Here is an 18,416-nt window from a genome sequence, read left to right as displayed (position 1 = left end):
TACATTCAGACCGTGTGCATCTATTGAGATGGTCATGTGTTTTTAAAATTTTATTCTATTGATTTGATATGTTACAGTAATTATCAGATGTTAAGCCACTTTTGCATTTGGGATAAATCTCACTTGGTCCTGGTGTTTAATAACCTTTCTGTGTATTGCTAAATTTGTTTTGCTACTATATTGTTGAGGATTTTGCATCTATATTCATTATAGGTATTGGTCTGTGGTTTTCTTTCTTTGGCAATGTATTTATTATCAGGATAAACCGGGCTCATAAAATGAGTTGGAAAGTTTTCCTTTATCTTCTATTTTTTTGGGGGGGGGGTGGATTTGTGAAGAATTGGTATTAATTCTTTGAATGTTTGGCAGAATTCACCGGCAAAGCCATCTGGGCCTGAGCTTTTTTTTAAAGTTCAAACATTACTGATTCAATCTTTTTACTTGTTACAAATTATTCAGATTTTCTGTTTTTTAAGTCAGTTTTGCTGGTTTGTATCTGTCTAGGAATATGTGCCTTTCATTTAAGCCTCTAATCTGCTGGCATACAGTTGTTCATAGTATTCCTTTTAAATACTCTGTATTTCTGTAGAGTTGGTAGTGGCATCCCTTCTTTCATTCCTGCTTTTGGTAACTGGAGTCTTCTCTCTTTCTTTCCTGGTCAATCTAGCTGAAAGTTTGTCAATTTTTTTGATATTTACCAAGAACCAATTTTCAGGTTTTTTTTTTTTCTGTATTGATTTGCTGTCCTCTGTTTTGCTAATTTCTTCTTCAATCATCCACCATCTTTAATCCCTGTCCCCATAATACTCTTCCTTCCTTCTCTCTTTTCACATGATTCTCACATGAGAAGGAGGCACAGGAGGCTCTGAAGGGCTATAGTCAGCAACACAAAATGCTGCTGTCTGGCTCATACATATGTTTTTTTCCTATGGTCCAAAATAGGAAAAAGTCAACAACTTAATGAATTTGGCTTTGATTTTACACATCATATCTCGTGGTTGCCCAGGAGCTTGAGTGTCAGTCCTTGGTCTGAGATGTTTTTTTTGTTCTGGGGTGTGAATTGCAAAAAACAGAATTTGCCCCTTTTGTGTGACAAATATCGTTAAACATCGCCTCTCTCTCAGGCAGTGTGCTAAAACCCAGCACCTTTCCCATAGACTGAACTTGTTAGGTGAGGAAACAGTTTACATAACAGATATGTAAAGAGGTAATGAACTTGTTAATTATGTCTCTCCTGCTAAACTGCAACTCAGGTAAAAATTAGCTAGATTACTTTTTAAAAAATAATGGTTTAATGCAAATTAGAGACCAGGGTCGCGGAAGCTAGGGAATATGAGATATGAGACTTGGATCCGGCCCTTTGGAAGAAGATCAGTGTCTCTGGTGAGAGGGACAAGCCATGCCCTTGGGGAAAGCCAGGGAATCCTGGGAGGTGCTGTGGGTCCCATTCCAGGAGATGTGTTGGTATTCCAGCGCCGGAGAGAACGCTGATGCCTGGGATTGGTCCAGGAGGGCATGTGCTTGCTTTGCAGAATGTCTTCGGCCACTGCTGTCAGTCCTCAAGAACAATTCCTGTCTTCACTGCACGGCAGCCATGATGCCCTTTGCAGAACAGGGAGGTTCAGTAGCTGTTGGGCAGTAGCTGTTTAGTTCTGCTTACCTTTCTCCCATGTGGCCAGTAAGTGGAACATTCTGGATATCTTTAGAGGCTGCAGTTAATGCCTGCATAACAACTAGCATCTCAAGTCAAGATAAAAGCACATTTCCTGAGAAGTAGTTGAGCACTTAAAACGTTTTACATCCTAGAAGTCCCATGGTGGTTTATTGTGTCCTTGGAAGAACATTCAGAGCCATCTTTGGAAGGCAGCCTTCGGTCATTCGGACTGAGTTCACACCAGAGAAACTGCCACTTGGCTCTCCACCCAGCGCAGTTTGGGGGAAGGAGGGCGGGAATAGGAATGAAGAGTAGAAGCCAGATGGCTATGTCTAGCATGGGGAAGAAAACCTTCGAGGGGAAATGGACAATAGTGGCATGTGTCTCTTCTCACATTTACCTATAAATATGTCCACGTCCCTGTCTGGCAAATCGTGCTCATTGTAGGACCTGTGGATGCTGCTGCTTCAGGGTACTTGGAACTCCATACACAGCAATGAGAGCAGCGTTCTGGTAGGAACCCAGGTAGAGAATGTAGTTTTATTCTGACCCAGTTCTCTTCTGTGCTTTCTGTTTGGTTAAAGTCCTCTACTTCCTGTTCTAGACCTGATACACGCTTGAGAAATCCCCCACGTTCTGTGTCATGGGCTGGTCGCATTCATTAAAACCCCGGCCTTATTTAGACTTAATTTGAGTGCTGTGGAGGGCATAAGATGTGCCTGATGATCTGAGGCCTACGGCCAGTATTTGTTTATTAGGTGCTTCACTTTATAGAAAAAGGAACTCAGTAACCATCATCTTTATTATAGCCTCAAATTAATATTTCAGCCACTCCCACATACAAGCATTCTTTCTTCCACACACTGCTGTAACGTGCAATTTTCCATTTTATACTAAATTTTATCTCTCACACATTTCCTTATTTTGATTTAATATATACAATTATATAAATGCCAGTGTTTACTTCACAGAATGTGGAGGCTCTGGATCCACGAGGTCGAACCTTATTGCACCTTGCTGTTTCTTTGGGACATTTGGAATCGGCTAGAGTCTTGCTCCGACATAAAGCAGATGTTACGAAAGAAAATCGTGAGGGATGGACAGGCAAGTATATTTTGAAAATATCTGAAAGCCTTTTGTTTCGGTGTCTCTTTCTGAATAAAGGCGAGTCTCAATGATAATTGTCCTCAAGTTATCTTTATCTTAAGACTCTTTCTCTCTTGGGAGTAGGGGCCGGGGCGAGAAGATGTGGGCCTCAGAGACCTGCGCACAATGGTCCAAACTGTGCCCTGGGCCAGAAGTCCTCAGTGGAGGGCGACTCCTATCCGGAAAGCAGCTCTCAGTGCAAACCCTTCCATCTCACATGAGTGTGGAGGCCAGATTCCTCCTGAGGAATGTGATGGTAACTCCAGTGACTCTGTCGGGATAGGCAAAATGAAAACGAAATTATGGCTGCTTCCGGGGATATCCTGGCATTTCACTTGCTTGCAAGCTCTCTGTTGGTCAGAGTAATTCTGTGTTGGCTGAGCAAAGATACACATAAGCCCTACCTGCCCGATCCACATATAACCCCAGTTGTGTGATCACACAGGTAAAGCCTGCTCTCTGAAGACACTGTCAGGATTTCAGAACCAGTGGTAAGAGAGGGGGTGCGGGGGGAGGATGGAAGTCTGTTTGCTCAAGAGGCTACAAGCCCTATATTTTCTTTTCACTTAGTTAAGAGCTAGCGATAAGCAGTCATGGTTGTAAAAGTAAGGTGGGGCTGTAGCCTCTCTTACTCTTTGAAGAAAATGTTTGTCTTTGATCTATAGACTCTCTTCGAACTAGCTTAGGAGTCTGTCAGAGTATGAGACTACTGGATGATGAAGTTTCACCTTTTTGGTTTTCAGTTTTACACGAGGCTGTGAGCACTGGTGACCCTGAGATGGTGTACACCGTTCTTCAGCATCGGGACTACCACAACACATCCATGGCCCTTGAAGGAGTTCCTGAGCTGCTCCAGAAGATTCTCGAGGTATCCATAAAAATGTGGCGATGCCATAATTTGAGTTAAATGCTGACAGCATAGCTGGAGAGACACAGTTAGACGTCCACGTGTACCTTCCCACGAGTGTAACGAATGGTAAATACGGTATATTTAGTACTAAAGGGCATTATCCCTCATCTATTAAACGTATGAGGTCTTTCACAGATTTCATTTCTCCATCACTAGACCTTCCCTTCTAAGTGCGGCTCAAGAGTTGTAACTGAACACAAATGGACATGAAACAATTTGTCTAGGTGTCTGTTTTCTTAACAGTGGCGTTCTAAGCATTGGTCATCTTTTTTTTTGAGAGATAGAGTGTGTGCGCACATGTGAGTGAGGGCGGGGGCGGGGGGTGGGATGATGGTGCAGGGAGGGCAGAGGGAGACAGAATCTTTAGCAGGCTCCACACCCAGTATGAAGCCTGAGACAGGGCTCGATCTCACGACCGGGAGATCATGACCTGAGCCGAAATCAAGAGTTGGATACTTACCCGACTGAGCCCCCGCAAGGTGCCCCTAAGCATAGGTCATCTTGAGGAAACTGTGAAGAGCGTTGGTTACTGTACAGGGATTTCCAAGGCCTCTTGGGGCTCTGAAGTGTGTATGCACCTTCTCCTTGCCACTTGTTGACTCTAGGCATTAGCATTTTGTGACTTCCAGTCCATTGGCTTAATTTATTTACAGCCATTGGCTTTGGGCCGTAAAGACCATTATCTGTGAATTAAAGTGTATGGGCTCTTTGACACTTGGAGGTCATTTTTATGAAAATTTACTTCTAGGCTCATGGACTGTTTTGCGTCATGGTTGCCCTTCTCCAGAAAGTGTCTGTTACTTGCAAGAACCATCTTAGGAGCCAGTCATGGAATGTTCTCAGAGCTGTGGGAGACAAGAAAGTATTAGTGCTTCAATTTCCGTGTCATTTATTCTTAAGCACATAAGGGAGCTTCCCAAAATATCTCCAAAGATATTTGCTAGATAAATCCACTTTACAACTTTAGTCAACATGTTTCTTGAGAAAAATTAACAGCTCTGTTGAGAAAAGGAACAGCTTTGCTGTAAGACAATCACTGCTCATTATCTGAGCACTCTTTTTAAAAAGTGTATTTCTCTGACACTCAAGCAAAATTGTTCCTGGAGATACTCATTTTTCACAGAGTACACAAAACCTTCCATGAAATATGAAATAGTTGTCTGCGTTGTTTTTAAGCTGCGTTGTGTGTGAGTGTGCGAAAGATCAAGGGGATTTCTTGTTTTCTTGTCTAGCTTACTGGAGGAGGAACTAAAAACACATTCGCCCACTTGGCAAACCAGAAACTGACTTAATGTGGGGTCACTCTTCATTTTAAAAATGCCATGTAAAGGACTTTCTGTTTTTTAACCTATACTGAGCCATACCAGTAAACTGCATTGGGTTGTGTTCTCTGCTTGAAGTTAGACACAGCCTGTGAATGACCTGTGTGCCCAGTGGCACCAGATGTTGTTGCTGACATTTTGTCTTTTAACATTGGCTCTTTAAAACAAGCCCCCCCTTCTTGTCTGCTGCCCCTCGTTGAGCCTTTGCCCATCACTGGAATCCTGGTTTTACTCTAGGGTAGATTCTTGGTCTTCTTTTCCATTGCTTCTGTAAAAACCACGACAAAGCCATTGTGGGCAGAGGGGGAACAGAGCAACACCTGGAATTTCTAGCATTTCTCTTCTTGGATGGTAACTGTTGGATTTCTTAAGTAAGCTCTCCAAGAACCTTCTGTAAGAATTCAGGGCAGATCAGAAAGTCGTCCTAAACAGGACTTCTCTGGTGGTGTAAAATTTTATAAAGCCAAATTCTCAAAGTTTAAGAGGAAAATGAGGGCAGAAGTCTGTTAACTGGAGGGAACATGAACTTCTTGGAGAAGTGATGTCTGGCAGCCTCTTCTGGTTTGGAGGTCCAGTAAATATGAAGCCCTTCCCAGCACACACAACCTGTTGCAGTCAGGCAGATAGAATAGATGGAATTGATGTTCCTTTTTCTTTGTTCAGAATAGCCTGTTACCCACATTGCATGGTGGTGCCTAGGCCCATCTTCCAGGCTCATCTTTCTGCTACGGTTAGGAAGCAGACTGAGTCCTAAATCAGATTTGATTTTATCCCTCTCTAACCTTGTTGCTCTCAGTTAACTTTATTAACTGTCTAGACATATTTTATCTCAAGATAAAATAACAGCCTGCATATAAAATAAGCATTTACTTTGATGGGTTTGCATTTTATGTTTCTTATTTTCTGTGTTCTCTCCTCCTCCCCACCCAAACTTAAACCCCCAAACTTAAAACCTCATTAACCCTTAACAATGTTTGTGTTCGGTTAATAGTGTTAAGGATCATTTACTTTAAACCTTTGTCCTTCAGGCTCCAGATTTCTATGTGCAGATGAAATGGGAATTCACCAGCTGGGGTGAGTGGCTCTGGGCTTGTATTTTATTTGTTTCCAAAATTATTGAGCCTGAATATATGTTTACTTTTCCTTTATAAAAACAGAATGTTTTTTTTTTTTTAATTTATTTATTTATTTGACAGAGAGAGACACAGTGAGAGAGGGAACACAAGCAGGGGGAGTAGGAGAGGGAGAAGCAGGCTTCCCGCTGAGCAGGGAGCCCAATGTGGGGCTTGATCCCAGGACCCTGGGGTCATGATCTGAGCTGAAGGCAGACACTTAATGACTGAGCCACCCAGGTGCCCTGAATGTATTTTTTTTTTTTTAAATCTAAGAAATGTGTAGAAAAGAGTAAGAAAAAACAGCCACCTATAGTCCCACTTAAGTGCAACTACTGTTAATGCTTTGAATATTTTCCTTCTAGTTTTCTCCTCCACACATAGGGATTTTTCTCCTGAGCAACTGTAAAGATAATATATAGACAATTTTGTGTCCTTTTTTTGTCACTTAGAGCTGATACCTATCCATATTATTAGGTTTTTTAAAGGGCTAAAATTGTAGTAAGTAGATTTGCCATAATTTATTACTCATTTCCTTATGTGGTTCAACTTGCTTCATTTAAACTTGTTATTCTATGGAAGAAGATGAGACAAATGTTGGGATAGCTTGGCTTTTTTACAAAATGGATGTATTTCTCTAAAATCTTATGTAAGGCAAGTTGACTGACAGTAATTTTCATAGATGTTCCAATTTTATTTCTTGTAGATCAGTTAATGACAGCTCTTAATTCCCAGGTTCCCAGCCGTTTCACACCGACTTTTCTGTCAGGCAAGAAGTCATATTTGTAATGAAACATTTAAATGAAGTAAAAAGTATGTAACAGAAGAGAACTTCAGGTTCTTCTGGAAACCTTACAAGTTCTTTTCAATGCCGAAGCAGCCACAGATCTTAGCTGTGTTAGGTCTGATATTTTGAAGGGTGGATGTGGCAATGTGGCAGGCCATGGCCACGTGGCCAGAGCAGCGTATGTGAGCGAGAAGGCCAGGTGGACATGCTGTATAGCCCTGATGGTGGTGACGGTCACAGAGAGACGTTCAGTTTTGGGATTGAAAATACCCCTGGGAGATTCATTCAGGGTCTTCTCTGGTTAGACATACACCTGCACTTTTATAAAGAGCTGTAGAACAGAAGGTCTGTTTTTTAAAAGTGACCACCTGGATCCTCAGTGTGGGAGCCAAGCCCAGTTCTGCCTGACAGTCACCGTCCAGCCACTGCTTTCCTTTTATTAAAGTCCCAATCCAGATTTCCTGGGCCTACATGTTCTGCTTGGCCCTCAGGTTTCTCCTCAGTAGTATGTTTCTCTTCTCCAGTGCCATTGGTTTCCAGAATATGCCCGAACGATGTGTGTCGCATTTGGAAAAGTGGTGCCAAGCTGCGTGTGGATATCACATTGCTGGGATTTGAGAACATGAGCTGGATAAGAGGGAGGCGTAGTTTTATATTTAAGGGAGAAGGTGAGTGATTCTGTTCTGTTTTCATAATCACTGCTCATGCTAAGTTACAGACTGCTTTTTGACCATCAAAATGTGTTTACATTCCTATACTTTATCTGACCCTGTCTGGGGCTTTTTTTTTTTTTCTCCTTTTTTGGTTATTCTTGTTAACTTTTCAGCTCTCGATTCCTCAATTTTATTTCTTTTTTGGATAGTTCTCTTGATTCTCTTGCCCGTATCATTTACCACCCAACACTGTTACCCTTTTGACATGCGTCTGTCCCACATTCCTGAGCGTTGAGTGGAAGACTGTCTTGTATCTCCTTATATTCCCTCCACAAGCAGGCGTAATCCTCCTGATGGAGGGTGAGAAAAATTGTATTGTTAGCCCAGCATGTTGCATAAACAATTTACATTAGTTATGTAAATTGTATATTTGTAAGTTGTGTATTTTAAAAAGTGCACAGATGTGTTGCCAATGAAAAAGGCAAATTGTTTTTAATGCCTGCAGTTCTGAGGAAGATGGCCTATGGGCTGTGGAAACTGGCCAGATAATCTCCATGTAAGTAGGTAGTGAATAATCAGTAGTCTTTAGGTTTTATCTGATAGCACTTGAGGGGAAAAATGTGAGATGATGCATTTTAACTTTTGAGGCTTCCTTGTTTTTGTGTCTTCTTTGCCTGGCGCTTGGTTACGCTCTTGTTTCCATTAACAGACAACCGGGCGGAGCTGATGGAAGTCAACCATGATGACAGAGTGGTCACTACTGAGCACTTTGACCTTTCCCAGGAAATGGAGCGCCTCAGTCTGGACTTGATGAAGCCAAAAGGCAGGGAAGTTGAGAGGCGGCTCACAAGCCCAGTCATTAACACCAGCCTCGATACTAAAAATATTGCTTTTGAAAGGTATGCATTTTGGTTCTGCATTTTAACATCTAGTCCCTTTACTGCTATCTTTAGTAGCATGTAGATATGAATCGGAAATTATGGGTGGATTGGGATTTTTCTAATCCAGCATAATAAACAGTAGTGGGTTTTAACATTGCTTTCTGTTCTAACCAAGTAAAAGCCATAGCTGACATCCTCTTTCATAGATCATTTTTACAGCACATTGGTTACATCTTGGAGAAATGTCTTCATATTCTTTTATGGGCCCTTTCTAATGGATTTTATTTGAATTTTTTGTTTTGGTGTTTGGGGATCCATAAGACTCCCTAGTCCCAAACCATGGAGCTCTGAGTTTCTGGAAGCTAGAATTGACCCAGTATTGATTGTGGTTGTACTGATATTAGTCAAATTCACACTTACTGTATAGTTTAATGTGGCCCTTTCCCCCTGTGAGGCCTAAGAGTTTAGAGAAAGAGTCTGGAGGAGTTTTCGGTTCTCTTCCAGATTCTACCAGAAGAAACTTCTGGAGAGGTTTGTGCCTTGGTTAACCTGGACGAGAACTGGTCATCTGCCTCTGGGCCGGGCAGAGGCATGGAGAGCTTTTGAATGTAGGGGAAGCAGAGGCTGTCAGAGCTGTTGGCCTGAGTGTTTTTACCTCCAAACACATTGAGCTGAGGGAGTCTGCAAGAGCCCTGAGTGTTTGCCTAGGATGTCACATCCAGCTCTCTGTAATCCAAAGCAGCACAACCTGAGATAACATGGACATATATTATCCTGGATTTAGGCTTTCTTTACTTTTAGGGAATATACTACCTTTCCTCTCTTTTTCTTTTCTTTGTTTCCATAAAATTAGTTTGTAAGACTGAGAATTTTCTGATGAGTCAAATATAAGACTGAAATGCCCCTTTCTTCGAATTTAGATAGAGCAGTGGAATTGGGGCATCTGTTAGTAGCGGAAGAGAAAACCCAAGTGTCAGCCTGTGTGGTGTCCTGATACCGCTGCTGCTTGGGTAGTGGTACCCCTGTGAGGCGGGGTCAGCGTCCCATCACTAGCCTTGCCAGGTGATAGCTGTCTACTAGGGACTGACTGCGACTTTAACTGGGAGGGTTTGGGGCAGACCCCTGAGGCTTGGCACACACCTCTGCAGACAGGGAGAGCACCTTCAGCTAGGGTTCTGTTGGGAAAGCTGGGAAGAGAGGAGCCTGCCCTCCCTGCTGCAGCCCAGCTGTGGAGATGGGGGTGAGAAGAACTGAGTGCCACTGGCAGGGCCCCTGAATGACTATGTGGCTTTGGGGAGGTGGCTTGGTCTCTCCGGGTTTCGGTGTCCTTGAAAGAAAGAAAGGAGTGAATCTTGAGATATGCTGCTGAAGTCCCCATGATCCTAAGATGTCATGAGAAGAGCTGCTGTTCCCTCTAGTTTACTGGCAGAGTTGGTAGAGTCAGTGTTCTTAAGTGTAATTTAGAAAGATTGTGCTGATTACTGGCTGAATGTAGATGGTATATGAGGGCACGTTCCATTTGTATGGAGGACTAAGGCACATCTGATGTTCATATGGTTACTAGGTTTTCAGAATGTTCAAGCTAACCTCCTTTTTTGCAAATGACAGTGGGTCTCGGAGAAAGGGTTTCTGGAAGACAGGTGCTTTTTTGGTGATGCTCAGAATTAAATATGCAGTTAGTTTTGGAGCCATTCGAGTGGTAGAAATGGTGTGCGCATGTCCTTCGTACTGGAGGTGGGAGTGTGTGTTTGATTGAATCTGGAAGGTGTGCTCTCTTGCGATAGTCGTTTTCGTCCATCTCTTTCCTCTGATCTGCTTCTGACAGCCTGAGGCTTGCTTCCTGCCTGAGTTTTTGGCCCCCTGTATGTACCCTCTGGCTGAAGTCTGGGTTGGTCTCGTCCCTGAAAGATTAGGTTCTGCCAGCCTTAAACAGAACATTCCCTGCCACCCTCAGAGCCTTTCTCCGCATGGCTCAGCAGCCTCCAGGCTGCAGCATTGGCTCAGTGGTCCCTGGTGTAGCAGTCTCGGCAGAGGTAAAAATGGCAGAGGGGGAGCTGGTGTCCTCCTGTCATTTTCAGATGCCTCTGCATGTAAAGTTAATCAAGAGCCAAGGAGTTATTAGACTTTTGGTTTTAAATTAGGATGCTGAATTTAATAAGCAAGCTGTCAGAGGGGGAGTGGAAAGGGAAGGGGAGCAGCCAGGACTGCCAGCCAAGCAGATGCAGAGAACTGAGCAGCATGGCGGTCTCCAGGGAGAACGGCGCAGCTCTGTTTCCCCAGCAGGCCCGCAGGATGAAGGAGAGCAGACTGAGTCATCCTTTGGTACCTCGGAAGACTGTGTGCCAGGAAACAGTTCTCCCCAGGCCAAAATATCAAGTGACTTGGTGAAAGACAAGGAACCGAGGACTGAATCTGTTAACTAAAAGGACTGTCTTGATTTTCAATTCTTGATGACTAAGAGGGGACTCTGGTTTATGAATCAGTGTGGACCCTAACCCCTTGCCCCCTGGATTTCGGTTTTGTTTCTGAAATGTGAAGTGGAGATAGCTAGCATTTGGTGTAATCCCTTTAGGGTTTCTTGCTCTCCCTCCATGGGTCATGCTTCCTTCATTGTGGACTAATCAGAAAGGTGAAGCTCTGGTCCCTCCTTTCTCTGATGGGCTGTAATGTACGCATAAAACTTTGCATACCCCATCTGGACTAATAAAGCCGTTTGGAAACACAAGATGCAAATGGCCTGTATCTTCATTGTGAGTTGGCTCACCTGCCAGTTTCCAGAGCTTCCTGCGTGATGTCCCACTTCCCTCTGGGGTCAGAGCAGAAGATAGGCAGGCCAGTTCTGCATGGGGCCAAGTACAGCATGGAGCTAGAATGTGATGGAGTGGAGCTAGGATGTGATGTCCTAGACAAAAGGGCAGACCAGACTGGTCAGGGCTCCCCTCTGAGTGGTAGTATTTCCCAGGATGAGCTGCTTTGAAAATGAACCACAGCCTCTTGGCCGTTCTTGGCTCTAAATGCATTTTTACCCAGAAGTATGTTGAGTGGAATAACTGGGTTTTTAGGTACCTTGACCAATGCCGTAGCTGCCGCTGGAATGCTGGGCTACTTTAAAAGCAGTTCCACAGACCTGGAATCAATGCCTGGGCTGAAAAACTGCTTTTAACATAACATCCTTTCCTCTGCTGCACTAAACCTGATAAAACGTGTGACTCCCAAGCCGTTTTGCAGGCATTAATGGCTTCTCCAAGCAGCTCGCCACAGTGATGAGTTCCTGCCCCACGTGCTCTCTCCGGAGGAGCAGGATGGTCTGTCTGTGCCTCATTGTTCTAAGAATTCCTCGATTGAGATGCGGCTGCTCATGGGGACAGAGCTGCTGACGTCCATGCCCACAGTTACGATGATCCAGACAAATGCTCTGACCCAGATCGCACCTCGTGGCGAGCCCTTGGAAGCTGGTCATCTTCATTTCTTTAGGACAGCTGTCTAGTCAGTGTCACCACGTTTGTCCCCTGTGCTGGCGGTTTCTGTAAAGAAGCCAAGAGTGGAGGCTTTCTATGCCAGGGGTGAGGTGAATTGATTAATATCTGTGGGAGGGGGTGGGGCTGCGTAAGCCATCTGTCACCAAGAGCATCCTTTTGTGGACAGTAGGACCAACTCACCAAGTGGCCTTCACCGCCTTAAGCTGGGGGAAGTAAACTATAAAGGCGGCAGGGATAAATCTGAATGGCATTTTGTACATGTAGAAATTTGTGGTGTTCACTTTTTATCAGAACTAAATCCGGATTCTGGGGCTGGAGGACAGATAAAGCAGAAGTTGTTAATGGTTACGAAGCAAAGGTAAAAGGAAACTCTTAAAATAAGATTTAATATAGCTATTTAGCTTCTATGCAAATGAGGAGTCTGTTCAGATTGTTTTCATGCCTCTGTGCCGTGGAGATGCTCTGGGGAATAACGTACTGCTTGGCGTCTCTCAACTTGGATTTGTATCTGATCTGTCATTCAGAAAATAGAATAGCATGTCCCGAGGAGGCCCCTAGGTATGCCAAAGAGAAACAGCCCTGTAGAGAAGTGAGTCTGGGTGCCAGTCGTCCCCAGGGGAGTGACCATTCCTTTAATTCTTTAAGGAGGAAAAGGATTAGACTTAGATCTGCATGTCGATCTTTTTTTATAACCTGAGTGGGTTTAAAGAAAAAAAAAGTAAAGTAGCTTTAATAATCTCGCATTTTCGTAGTCAGCCTAATTGTAACCAGTGGCTTGACAGCCCACTCGCATGACATCAGTGCGTTAAGAATACAGTTGTCAAGAGTGGAGACTGCTGTCAGTCCGGGCCTCTGGTGTCTTGTCAGCGGGAGCACTCTGCTTGCTGGCTTCTCTGTAGCCGTGCAGTCTAGCAGGGATTGCTGGCTCCCAGGGCCGGAGTCGGCCGCCGCAGGATCCTCTGGTGACCTCTGAGTGTGCAAAGACACTTACGTCATGCTCAGCAAGATGCATTTAGACATAGTCGCTCCAGTGCTGTGTGGGTTTCCTGAGTCTCTGATCGTGCAGGAATCCACGGAGGGCACATACAGTTAATTCCGCTTACCAGGAGATTTGGTCTTCCAGACCCCCCACATTCCTCAGGCAGCCTTGAGAACAAGAGCCCTGACTGGTGGTGAGGATAATTTTTTGTCTGTAGAGGGAATAGCTTTTTAAATAGTGACTTGTCAGTTTCCTCGTTAAGTCTTAATGGATATAGAGAACCTTGTGTTTGTTCCGTTTTCCTGCCGCCCAGCAGATGGCTGTCTAAGTCAGTCCTGTTACAAGATCACCACAGATCAGTACACAAGCCCATGATGCAGCTTTGGGATAGGAATAGCGTGATAGGAATCCAGCAGGGAGGCCTAAATATCAGGACCTTTGTTCGAGGGTGTTTAGCAACACAAAGGGCAGGCGGGAAGCTGCAGCCATCCCTGTTTACTCCTCGGTATTTAAAACTGACAGAGATGCAAATTAACTGCTGATGCATTTCTAAGTTGATAGCTTATATATTTTTCTCTGAAGGATCCTAATGATTGTCAACCATTTCTCGTTTTTATTTTGCTGAATTTTTTCTTTCTTTTTTCTTTTTTCTTTTTTTGGCTTCAGCATTCTTGCTCTTGCTATGCTTATTTTTTGAGTTTTGATTCCCTGTGTCACTGTTTTCTTTTGCACACGTCTCTCAAGGTTTACACAGTAAACAATGTGAGTGTGATAACCAAAATCCGGACAGAACATCTGACCGAGGAAGAGAAAAAGAGATATAAAGGTAATCCCCACCCTTTGTTTGGCCTAGAGAGAGAGAGAGAGAGAGAGAGAGAGCGAGCAGAGCCTTTGTTGGCTTCATTAAGTTTTGGGGTGAATGTGGTCAGGTCGGGCTCATCCTAACCCTAACTCCTTTTTACAAAAATTTCCTTAGTCTGGCCCATTCTTTTTTTTTTTTTAAGATTTTTATTTATTTATTTATTTGACAGAGAGAGAGAGAGAGAGATCACAAGTAGGCAGAGAGGCAGGCAGAGAGAGAGGAGGAAGCAGGCTCCCCGTGGAGCAGAGAGCCTGATGCGGGTCTCCATCCCAGGACTCTGAGATCATGACCTGAGCCGGAGGCAGAGGCTTAACCCACTGAGTCACCCAGGTGCCCCTGTCTGGCCCATTCTTGAAGATATTACCTATAGTTGGCTTCAAGTGGAATTAAAGCCATGCAGGAGGGTTTGTGCTTGTGTTCTGAAGAATGGTTGCTGGATCTGACATATAGGTAGATAAGGGTATTGGAGACTAGTTCTCCCTGGAATGAGCGAGTCAGTCCAAACTCGTACCATGGAAGATCTGGACAGAACCTGGACTGTGAGCCCAAACTCTGCCAATGCGCAGTGGTTATATCCCAGCCCCACCAGTGGCCTGTTGTTTGGCCTTAAGTTACCTACCCTCTGGGGCTCAGGTTCCTCAGCAGTGAAATGGGGGTGCTTGGGAGGATGGGACGAGTTGCTTCATGCGAACCTTTGGAAGGTTCCTGCAGAGTGTGGCAAGCACACGGTCATTGCTGGCTGCCTCCACCACCACCGCTGTTATTAGGATTCTGGTTTGACAGATGAGAACTTTGTGGCCCCCCCACCCCAGGCTCACTCCTAAACCCAAACTCTTTCTACTCTAGTTCTTGTAACTGTTGCTAACCTAGGTTAGAGACCCTAATAAAAAATGTCTTATGAGGGATAAATTAGCTGATGGTTATTATAGATGATTTTACCAGCCTGCCCATAAATGGATTTCCTAACGTAGGTAGCTGGGATCTAGAACTTTAAAATAGGACGAGAATCTCTTTCTGCAGTCACAAGTAAGGTATAATAGTAGACGTTAAACTTTTCCTCCCTTCTCTAGCGGATAGGAACCCACTGGAATCTTTGCTGGGAACTGTGGAACACCAGTTTGGTGCTCAAGGGGTAAGTGGAAGCAGCGAGCTCTCAGGTTCAAGAAAGGACATGACTTTGCTGTGCTGTGATGGCATTTACTGAACCCGACCAGGCCTCTCTGTCCGCAAGGCTGAAGAGCACTCCCAAACTGAAATCGGAGATACTCTTTTGGAAGAGAAATAAATGAGTCTTACAAATACAGATTTTAGAGGAGGGTCATGACTGTGAAATTCAGGTGCTTTCTCTCTCATCTGTAAACTTAGAAAGGATTCAGGACTTTCTGTTTTAACCGAGCACCTTAACATTTTCTTACTTGATCCTTTTGAGAACTCTGTGGAGTTGGTATAATGGCTGTCAGAGAGTCAGAAAACCGAGATTCCCTTTCCAGTGTCCCGAGCAAGAGCCTGACAGAGCTGGAATGTAAGCTCCAGGTCTCCTAGGTCTTACGTGCTTTCAGCCATTTCTCTCTTTTTTCTTTTTTCCTGTCAGGGGATAAAAATGCTAAAGAGAGTGGAGAAACGTTTGACATGGAGAGACCCGTTAGGCTTCCTGTGTCATTTCCTCACACCTTTGTGGATTTTCTTGTTCTGTGTAGTAACTTAGTTAAAAAAAAAAAGTGTGTGTGGGGCATGGTTGTGGGGGGAGGGAAATGACTAGAATGTCCTGATCTGTAGCTGGTTAACGCATCCACCTCTGGGGCTGAGTGCCATAGGTCTCCACTTGTGAGCACCAATTTGCATTTCTGATTCCCCTGAGTTCTGGCTTGGCAGGACCTCACTACGGAATGTGCCACCGCCAACAACCCCACGGCCATCACGCCTGAGGAGTACTTTAACGAAGAGTTTGATCTGAAGGACCGGGACATTGGAAGGCCGAAAGAGCTGACGATTAGAACGCAAAAGTAAGAGGGGCTCAGCGGCAACATGGATTCTTGTTTCAGAAGTTGTGCTGTTTCTTGGGGTTGTGTTGTCATTTTTGTGTCCCTTTCCTTTAAACATCATTTGGAAGTTACTTTATCTGAGAAAAGCAAATAGCAGATTGCACACCTTCTTATTAGCCCTTTTCCAAATGGAGTAGAGATGGGATATAAGAATTCCTTGTACTTTTTACTGCCAGCAAGCTTCAGCTGATCCAGTGGAAAGATCCACCAGCGCTCAGTTCCTTCACGCTTGCTGTCAATTCCAGCTGCTGCAGGGGGAGGTCAGCATGCTGAGCATTTCTCCTGATGGCCAGATTGCATGGTCGTCCGAATTCCGCACAGGTCTAGTCCCTTCCCCGCTCCGCGTTAAGAGAAGTACAGTGGCTGGGAAGGCTGCATTCAGGAGGAGGCTGGTGCTGTCTCGCCGGCTGTGTGCAAGTCATTCACTTTCCCTGTCTGGGGGTGTTGGCCTCACTCTTGTCTTGGTCCGTCTTGCAGGTTCAAAGCGACGCTGTGGATGTGTGAGGACTTTCCGCTCTCTCTTGTGGAGCAGGTCATTCCCATCATTGATCTCATGGCCCGAACCAGTGCTCATTTTGCACGGCTGAGAGATTTCATCAAACTGGAATTCCCACCTGGATTTCCTGTCAAAATAGGTACTGACTACTAAACCACAGGAGCACCTGCAGGTTCTGGCCATTTCTGTGGGTGACAGAATGTGCTTCAGGGCACTGGAATGTTTTTTGTTTTTTTAAGATTTTATTTATTTATTTGGATAGAGGGCTAGAGAGAGCACAAGTGGGATGGGGGATGAGGTGGGGTGGGGAGAGGGAGAAGCAGGCTCCCCGCTGAGCAGGGAGCCAGATGTGGGACTTGATCCCAGGACCCCAGCATCATGACCTGAGCTGAAGACAGATGGTTAACCAACTGAGCCACCCGGCACCCTGGCACTGGAACATTTTAGGCAAAAGTAGCAGATAGTACACATAGTGGAGGAGGTCACAATGATCCTTTAGCTTAATATGGCTTAAAGAAGTGTCATTGGGAATGAATGGAAAACATTCATTGTTTTCATGTCACACTTAACTTAGGCATCAAATTAGATTGTTTCTGAGGAAGACCTCTGACACCAAGATCTTTGATACCTAAGTATGTTTTAGGGCCTGTAGTGGAACGCATAATCCTATACACAATACATAGAACTTGCAAGGAATCTACAGTTCGGATAGTTGCATACTTGTGACACATTCTGCAGTGCGGGCTCAATCGCTTATTCACTGTGATCTAGGAAAAGCTGCTTAACCTCTCTGAATCTCAGTTTTCCCATCTGTATATTGGGAAGGGTAGTTATGTTAATGTATTTGATGTGTACGAGCACAGTATGCACTCAGTAAATGGTGCCTGTTGTTATTCTTGTAAAATTTATTTATAAAAGCTTTTATTTTGTTAGAAATTCCCTTGTTTCATGTCTTAAATGCACGGATTACGTTTGGAAACGTCAATGGCTGTAGCACTGCTGAAGAAACTGGATCTCAAAACGTGGAAGGGACCCAGGCTGATACAGGTAAAAAAAAGAAAAAAAAAAAAAAGTTGGGCTTTGTGGTTTTAAAAAAAAAAGCACACATCCAGGTAATTACTGATTATTCAGTTTGATATTGGAGTATCTTATGAAATAGATCTCTGCACTGAATGAAAGAAAATGTTAGATTTCTTTGAGAGTCAGTGTAAAAACTTGTAGAATATGACCCCACTTGTATTAAAAAAAAAAAAGCATAGTTTTAAAAACTAGCTCTATTGAGGTGTACTGTATATACAATAAGATGCTCCCACTTTAAGTGTGACAGTTCAGTGCTTTTGGACAAATGTGTGTACCCACAGAACCACCACAGTCAAGATGTAGAGCATTTCTGTTACTTCACAAAATTTCTCCTGGCTCCCTTGCCATCCATCCAGATTATCTTTTGGAGGCTACTGTAAGTGGATTATTTACTTACTTTCTAGTTACTCATTGGTAGTATATAGAAACAAAACTGATTTTTTTTTTAGTTGTTTTGTCTGTTTTACTGGGGTAAAATGGTGTTCTGTGTCTTGGACTAGTTGAAGGATACACAGGCATTTATTATTTTTTGAGAGAGAGGGACAGAGAGCATGTGTAAGCTGTGGGGGCGGGTACAGGGGGAGAGAATCTCAAGCAGACTCCACGATGAATGCGGAGCCTGACTCAGGGCTCGGTGTGGGACTCAATTCCATGACCCCAAGATCATGACCTGAGCCGAAACCAAGAGTTGAATGCCCAACTGACTGAGCCACCCAGGTGCCCCGTTTTATTATCATTTTTAGTTTAGTTTACAGACATCTTACTTTGTTTTATATGTTTACTGTATTTCATAGTAAAAAAAGGAAAACTACAAAGAGTCCTTGGTGTGACTATGTATTATTCACACACATACACACACCGCATTTCTCAAAAGACATGCAAGGGAACACTGGTTACCTCAGGACTTTGGAAATAAGAGAAAGGGTGTAGGGAGACAGAGATCTTTATTTTTTTTATGACCATGAGTTAATTTTATTACTTAAAAAAAAAGAAAAAGACCAAAAGAAAAAGGC

General features: G+C 43.9%; 1 protein-coding gene across 2 annotated transcripts in view; it reads left to right on the top strand.

The window, feature by feature from the left end:
- The window catches only part of ANKRD13A (ankyrin repeat domain 13A), a 31,860-nt gene that overhangs the window by 8,792 nt on the left and 4,652 nt on the right, over positions 1 to 18,416 (top strand). Inside the window, exons 2-13 of one of the 2 annotated variants that reach the window (XM_080821266.1) lie at positions 2,626 to 2,758; positions 3,544 to 3,668; positions 6,061 to 6,106; positions 7,456 to 7,599; positions 8,294 to 8,483; positions 8,970 to 8,996; positions 12,236 to 12,302; positions 13,668 to 13,749; positions 14,856 to 14,917; positions 15,658 to 15,788; positions 16,305 to 16,462; positions 17,257 to 17,370. In XM_080821266.1, coding sequence (XP_080677392.1) covers positions 2,626 to 2,758; positions 3,544 to 3,668; positions 6,061 to 6,106; positions 7,456 to 7,599; positions 8,294 to 8,483; positions 8,970 to 8,996; positions 12,236 to 12,302; positions 13,668 to 13,749; positions 14,856 to 14,917; positions 15,658 to 15,788; positions 16,305 to 16,462; positions 17,257 to 17,370 — 1,279 coding nt within the window. The remainder of the gene's footprint in view (positions 1 to 2,625; positions 2,759 to 3,543; positions 3,669 to 6,060; positions 6,107 to 7,455; positions 7,600 to 8,293; positions 8,484 to 8,969; positions 8,997 to 12,235; positions 12,303 to 13,667; positions 13,750 to 14,855; positions 14,918 to 15,657; positions 15,789 to 16,304; positions 16,463 to 17,256; positions 17,371 to 18,416) is intronic. The other variant, XM_080821267.1, reaches the window with a different exon arrangement.

This window comes from Martes martes (genome assembly GCF_963455335.1).
Source record: "Martes martes genome assembly, chromosome: 13".
NCBI lineage: Eukaryota > Metazoa > Chordata > Mammalia > Carnivora > Mustelidae > Martes > Martes martes.
Note: the sequence above shows the minus strand (reverse complement) of the source record. Positions and strands in the feature narration are given on the sequence as shown.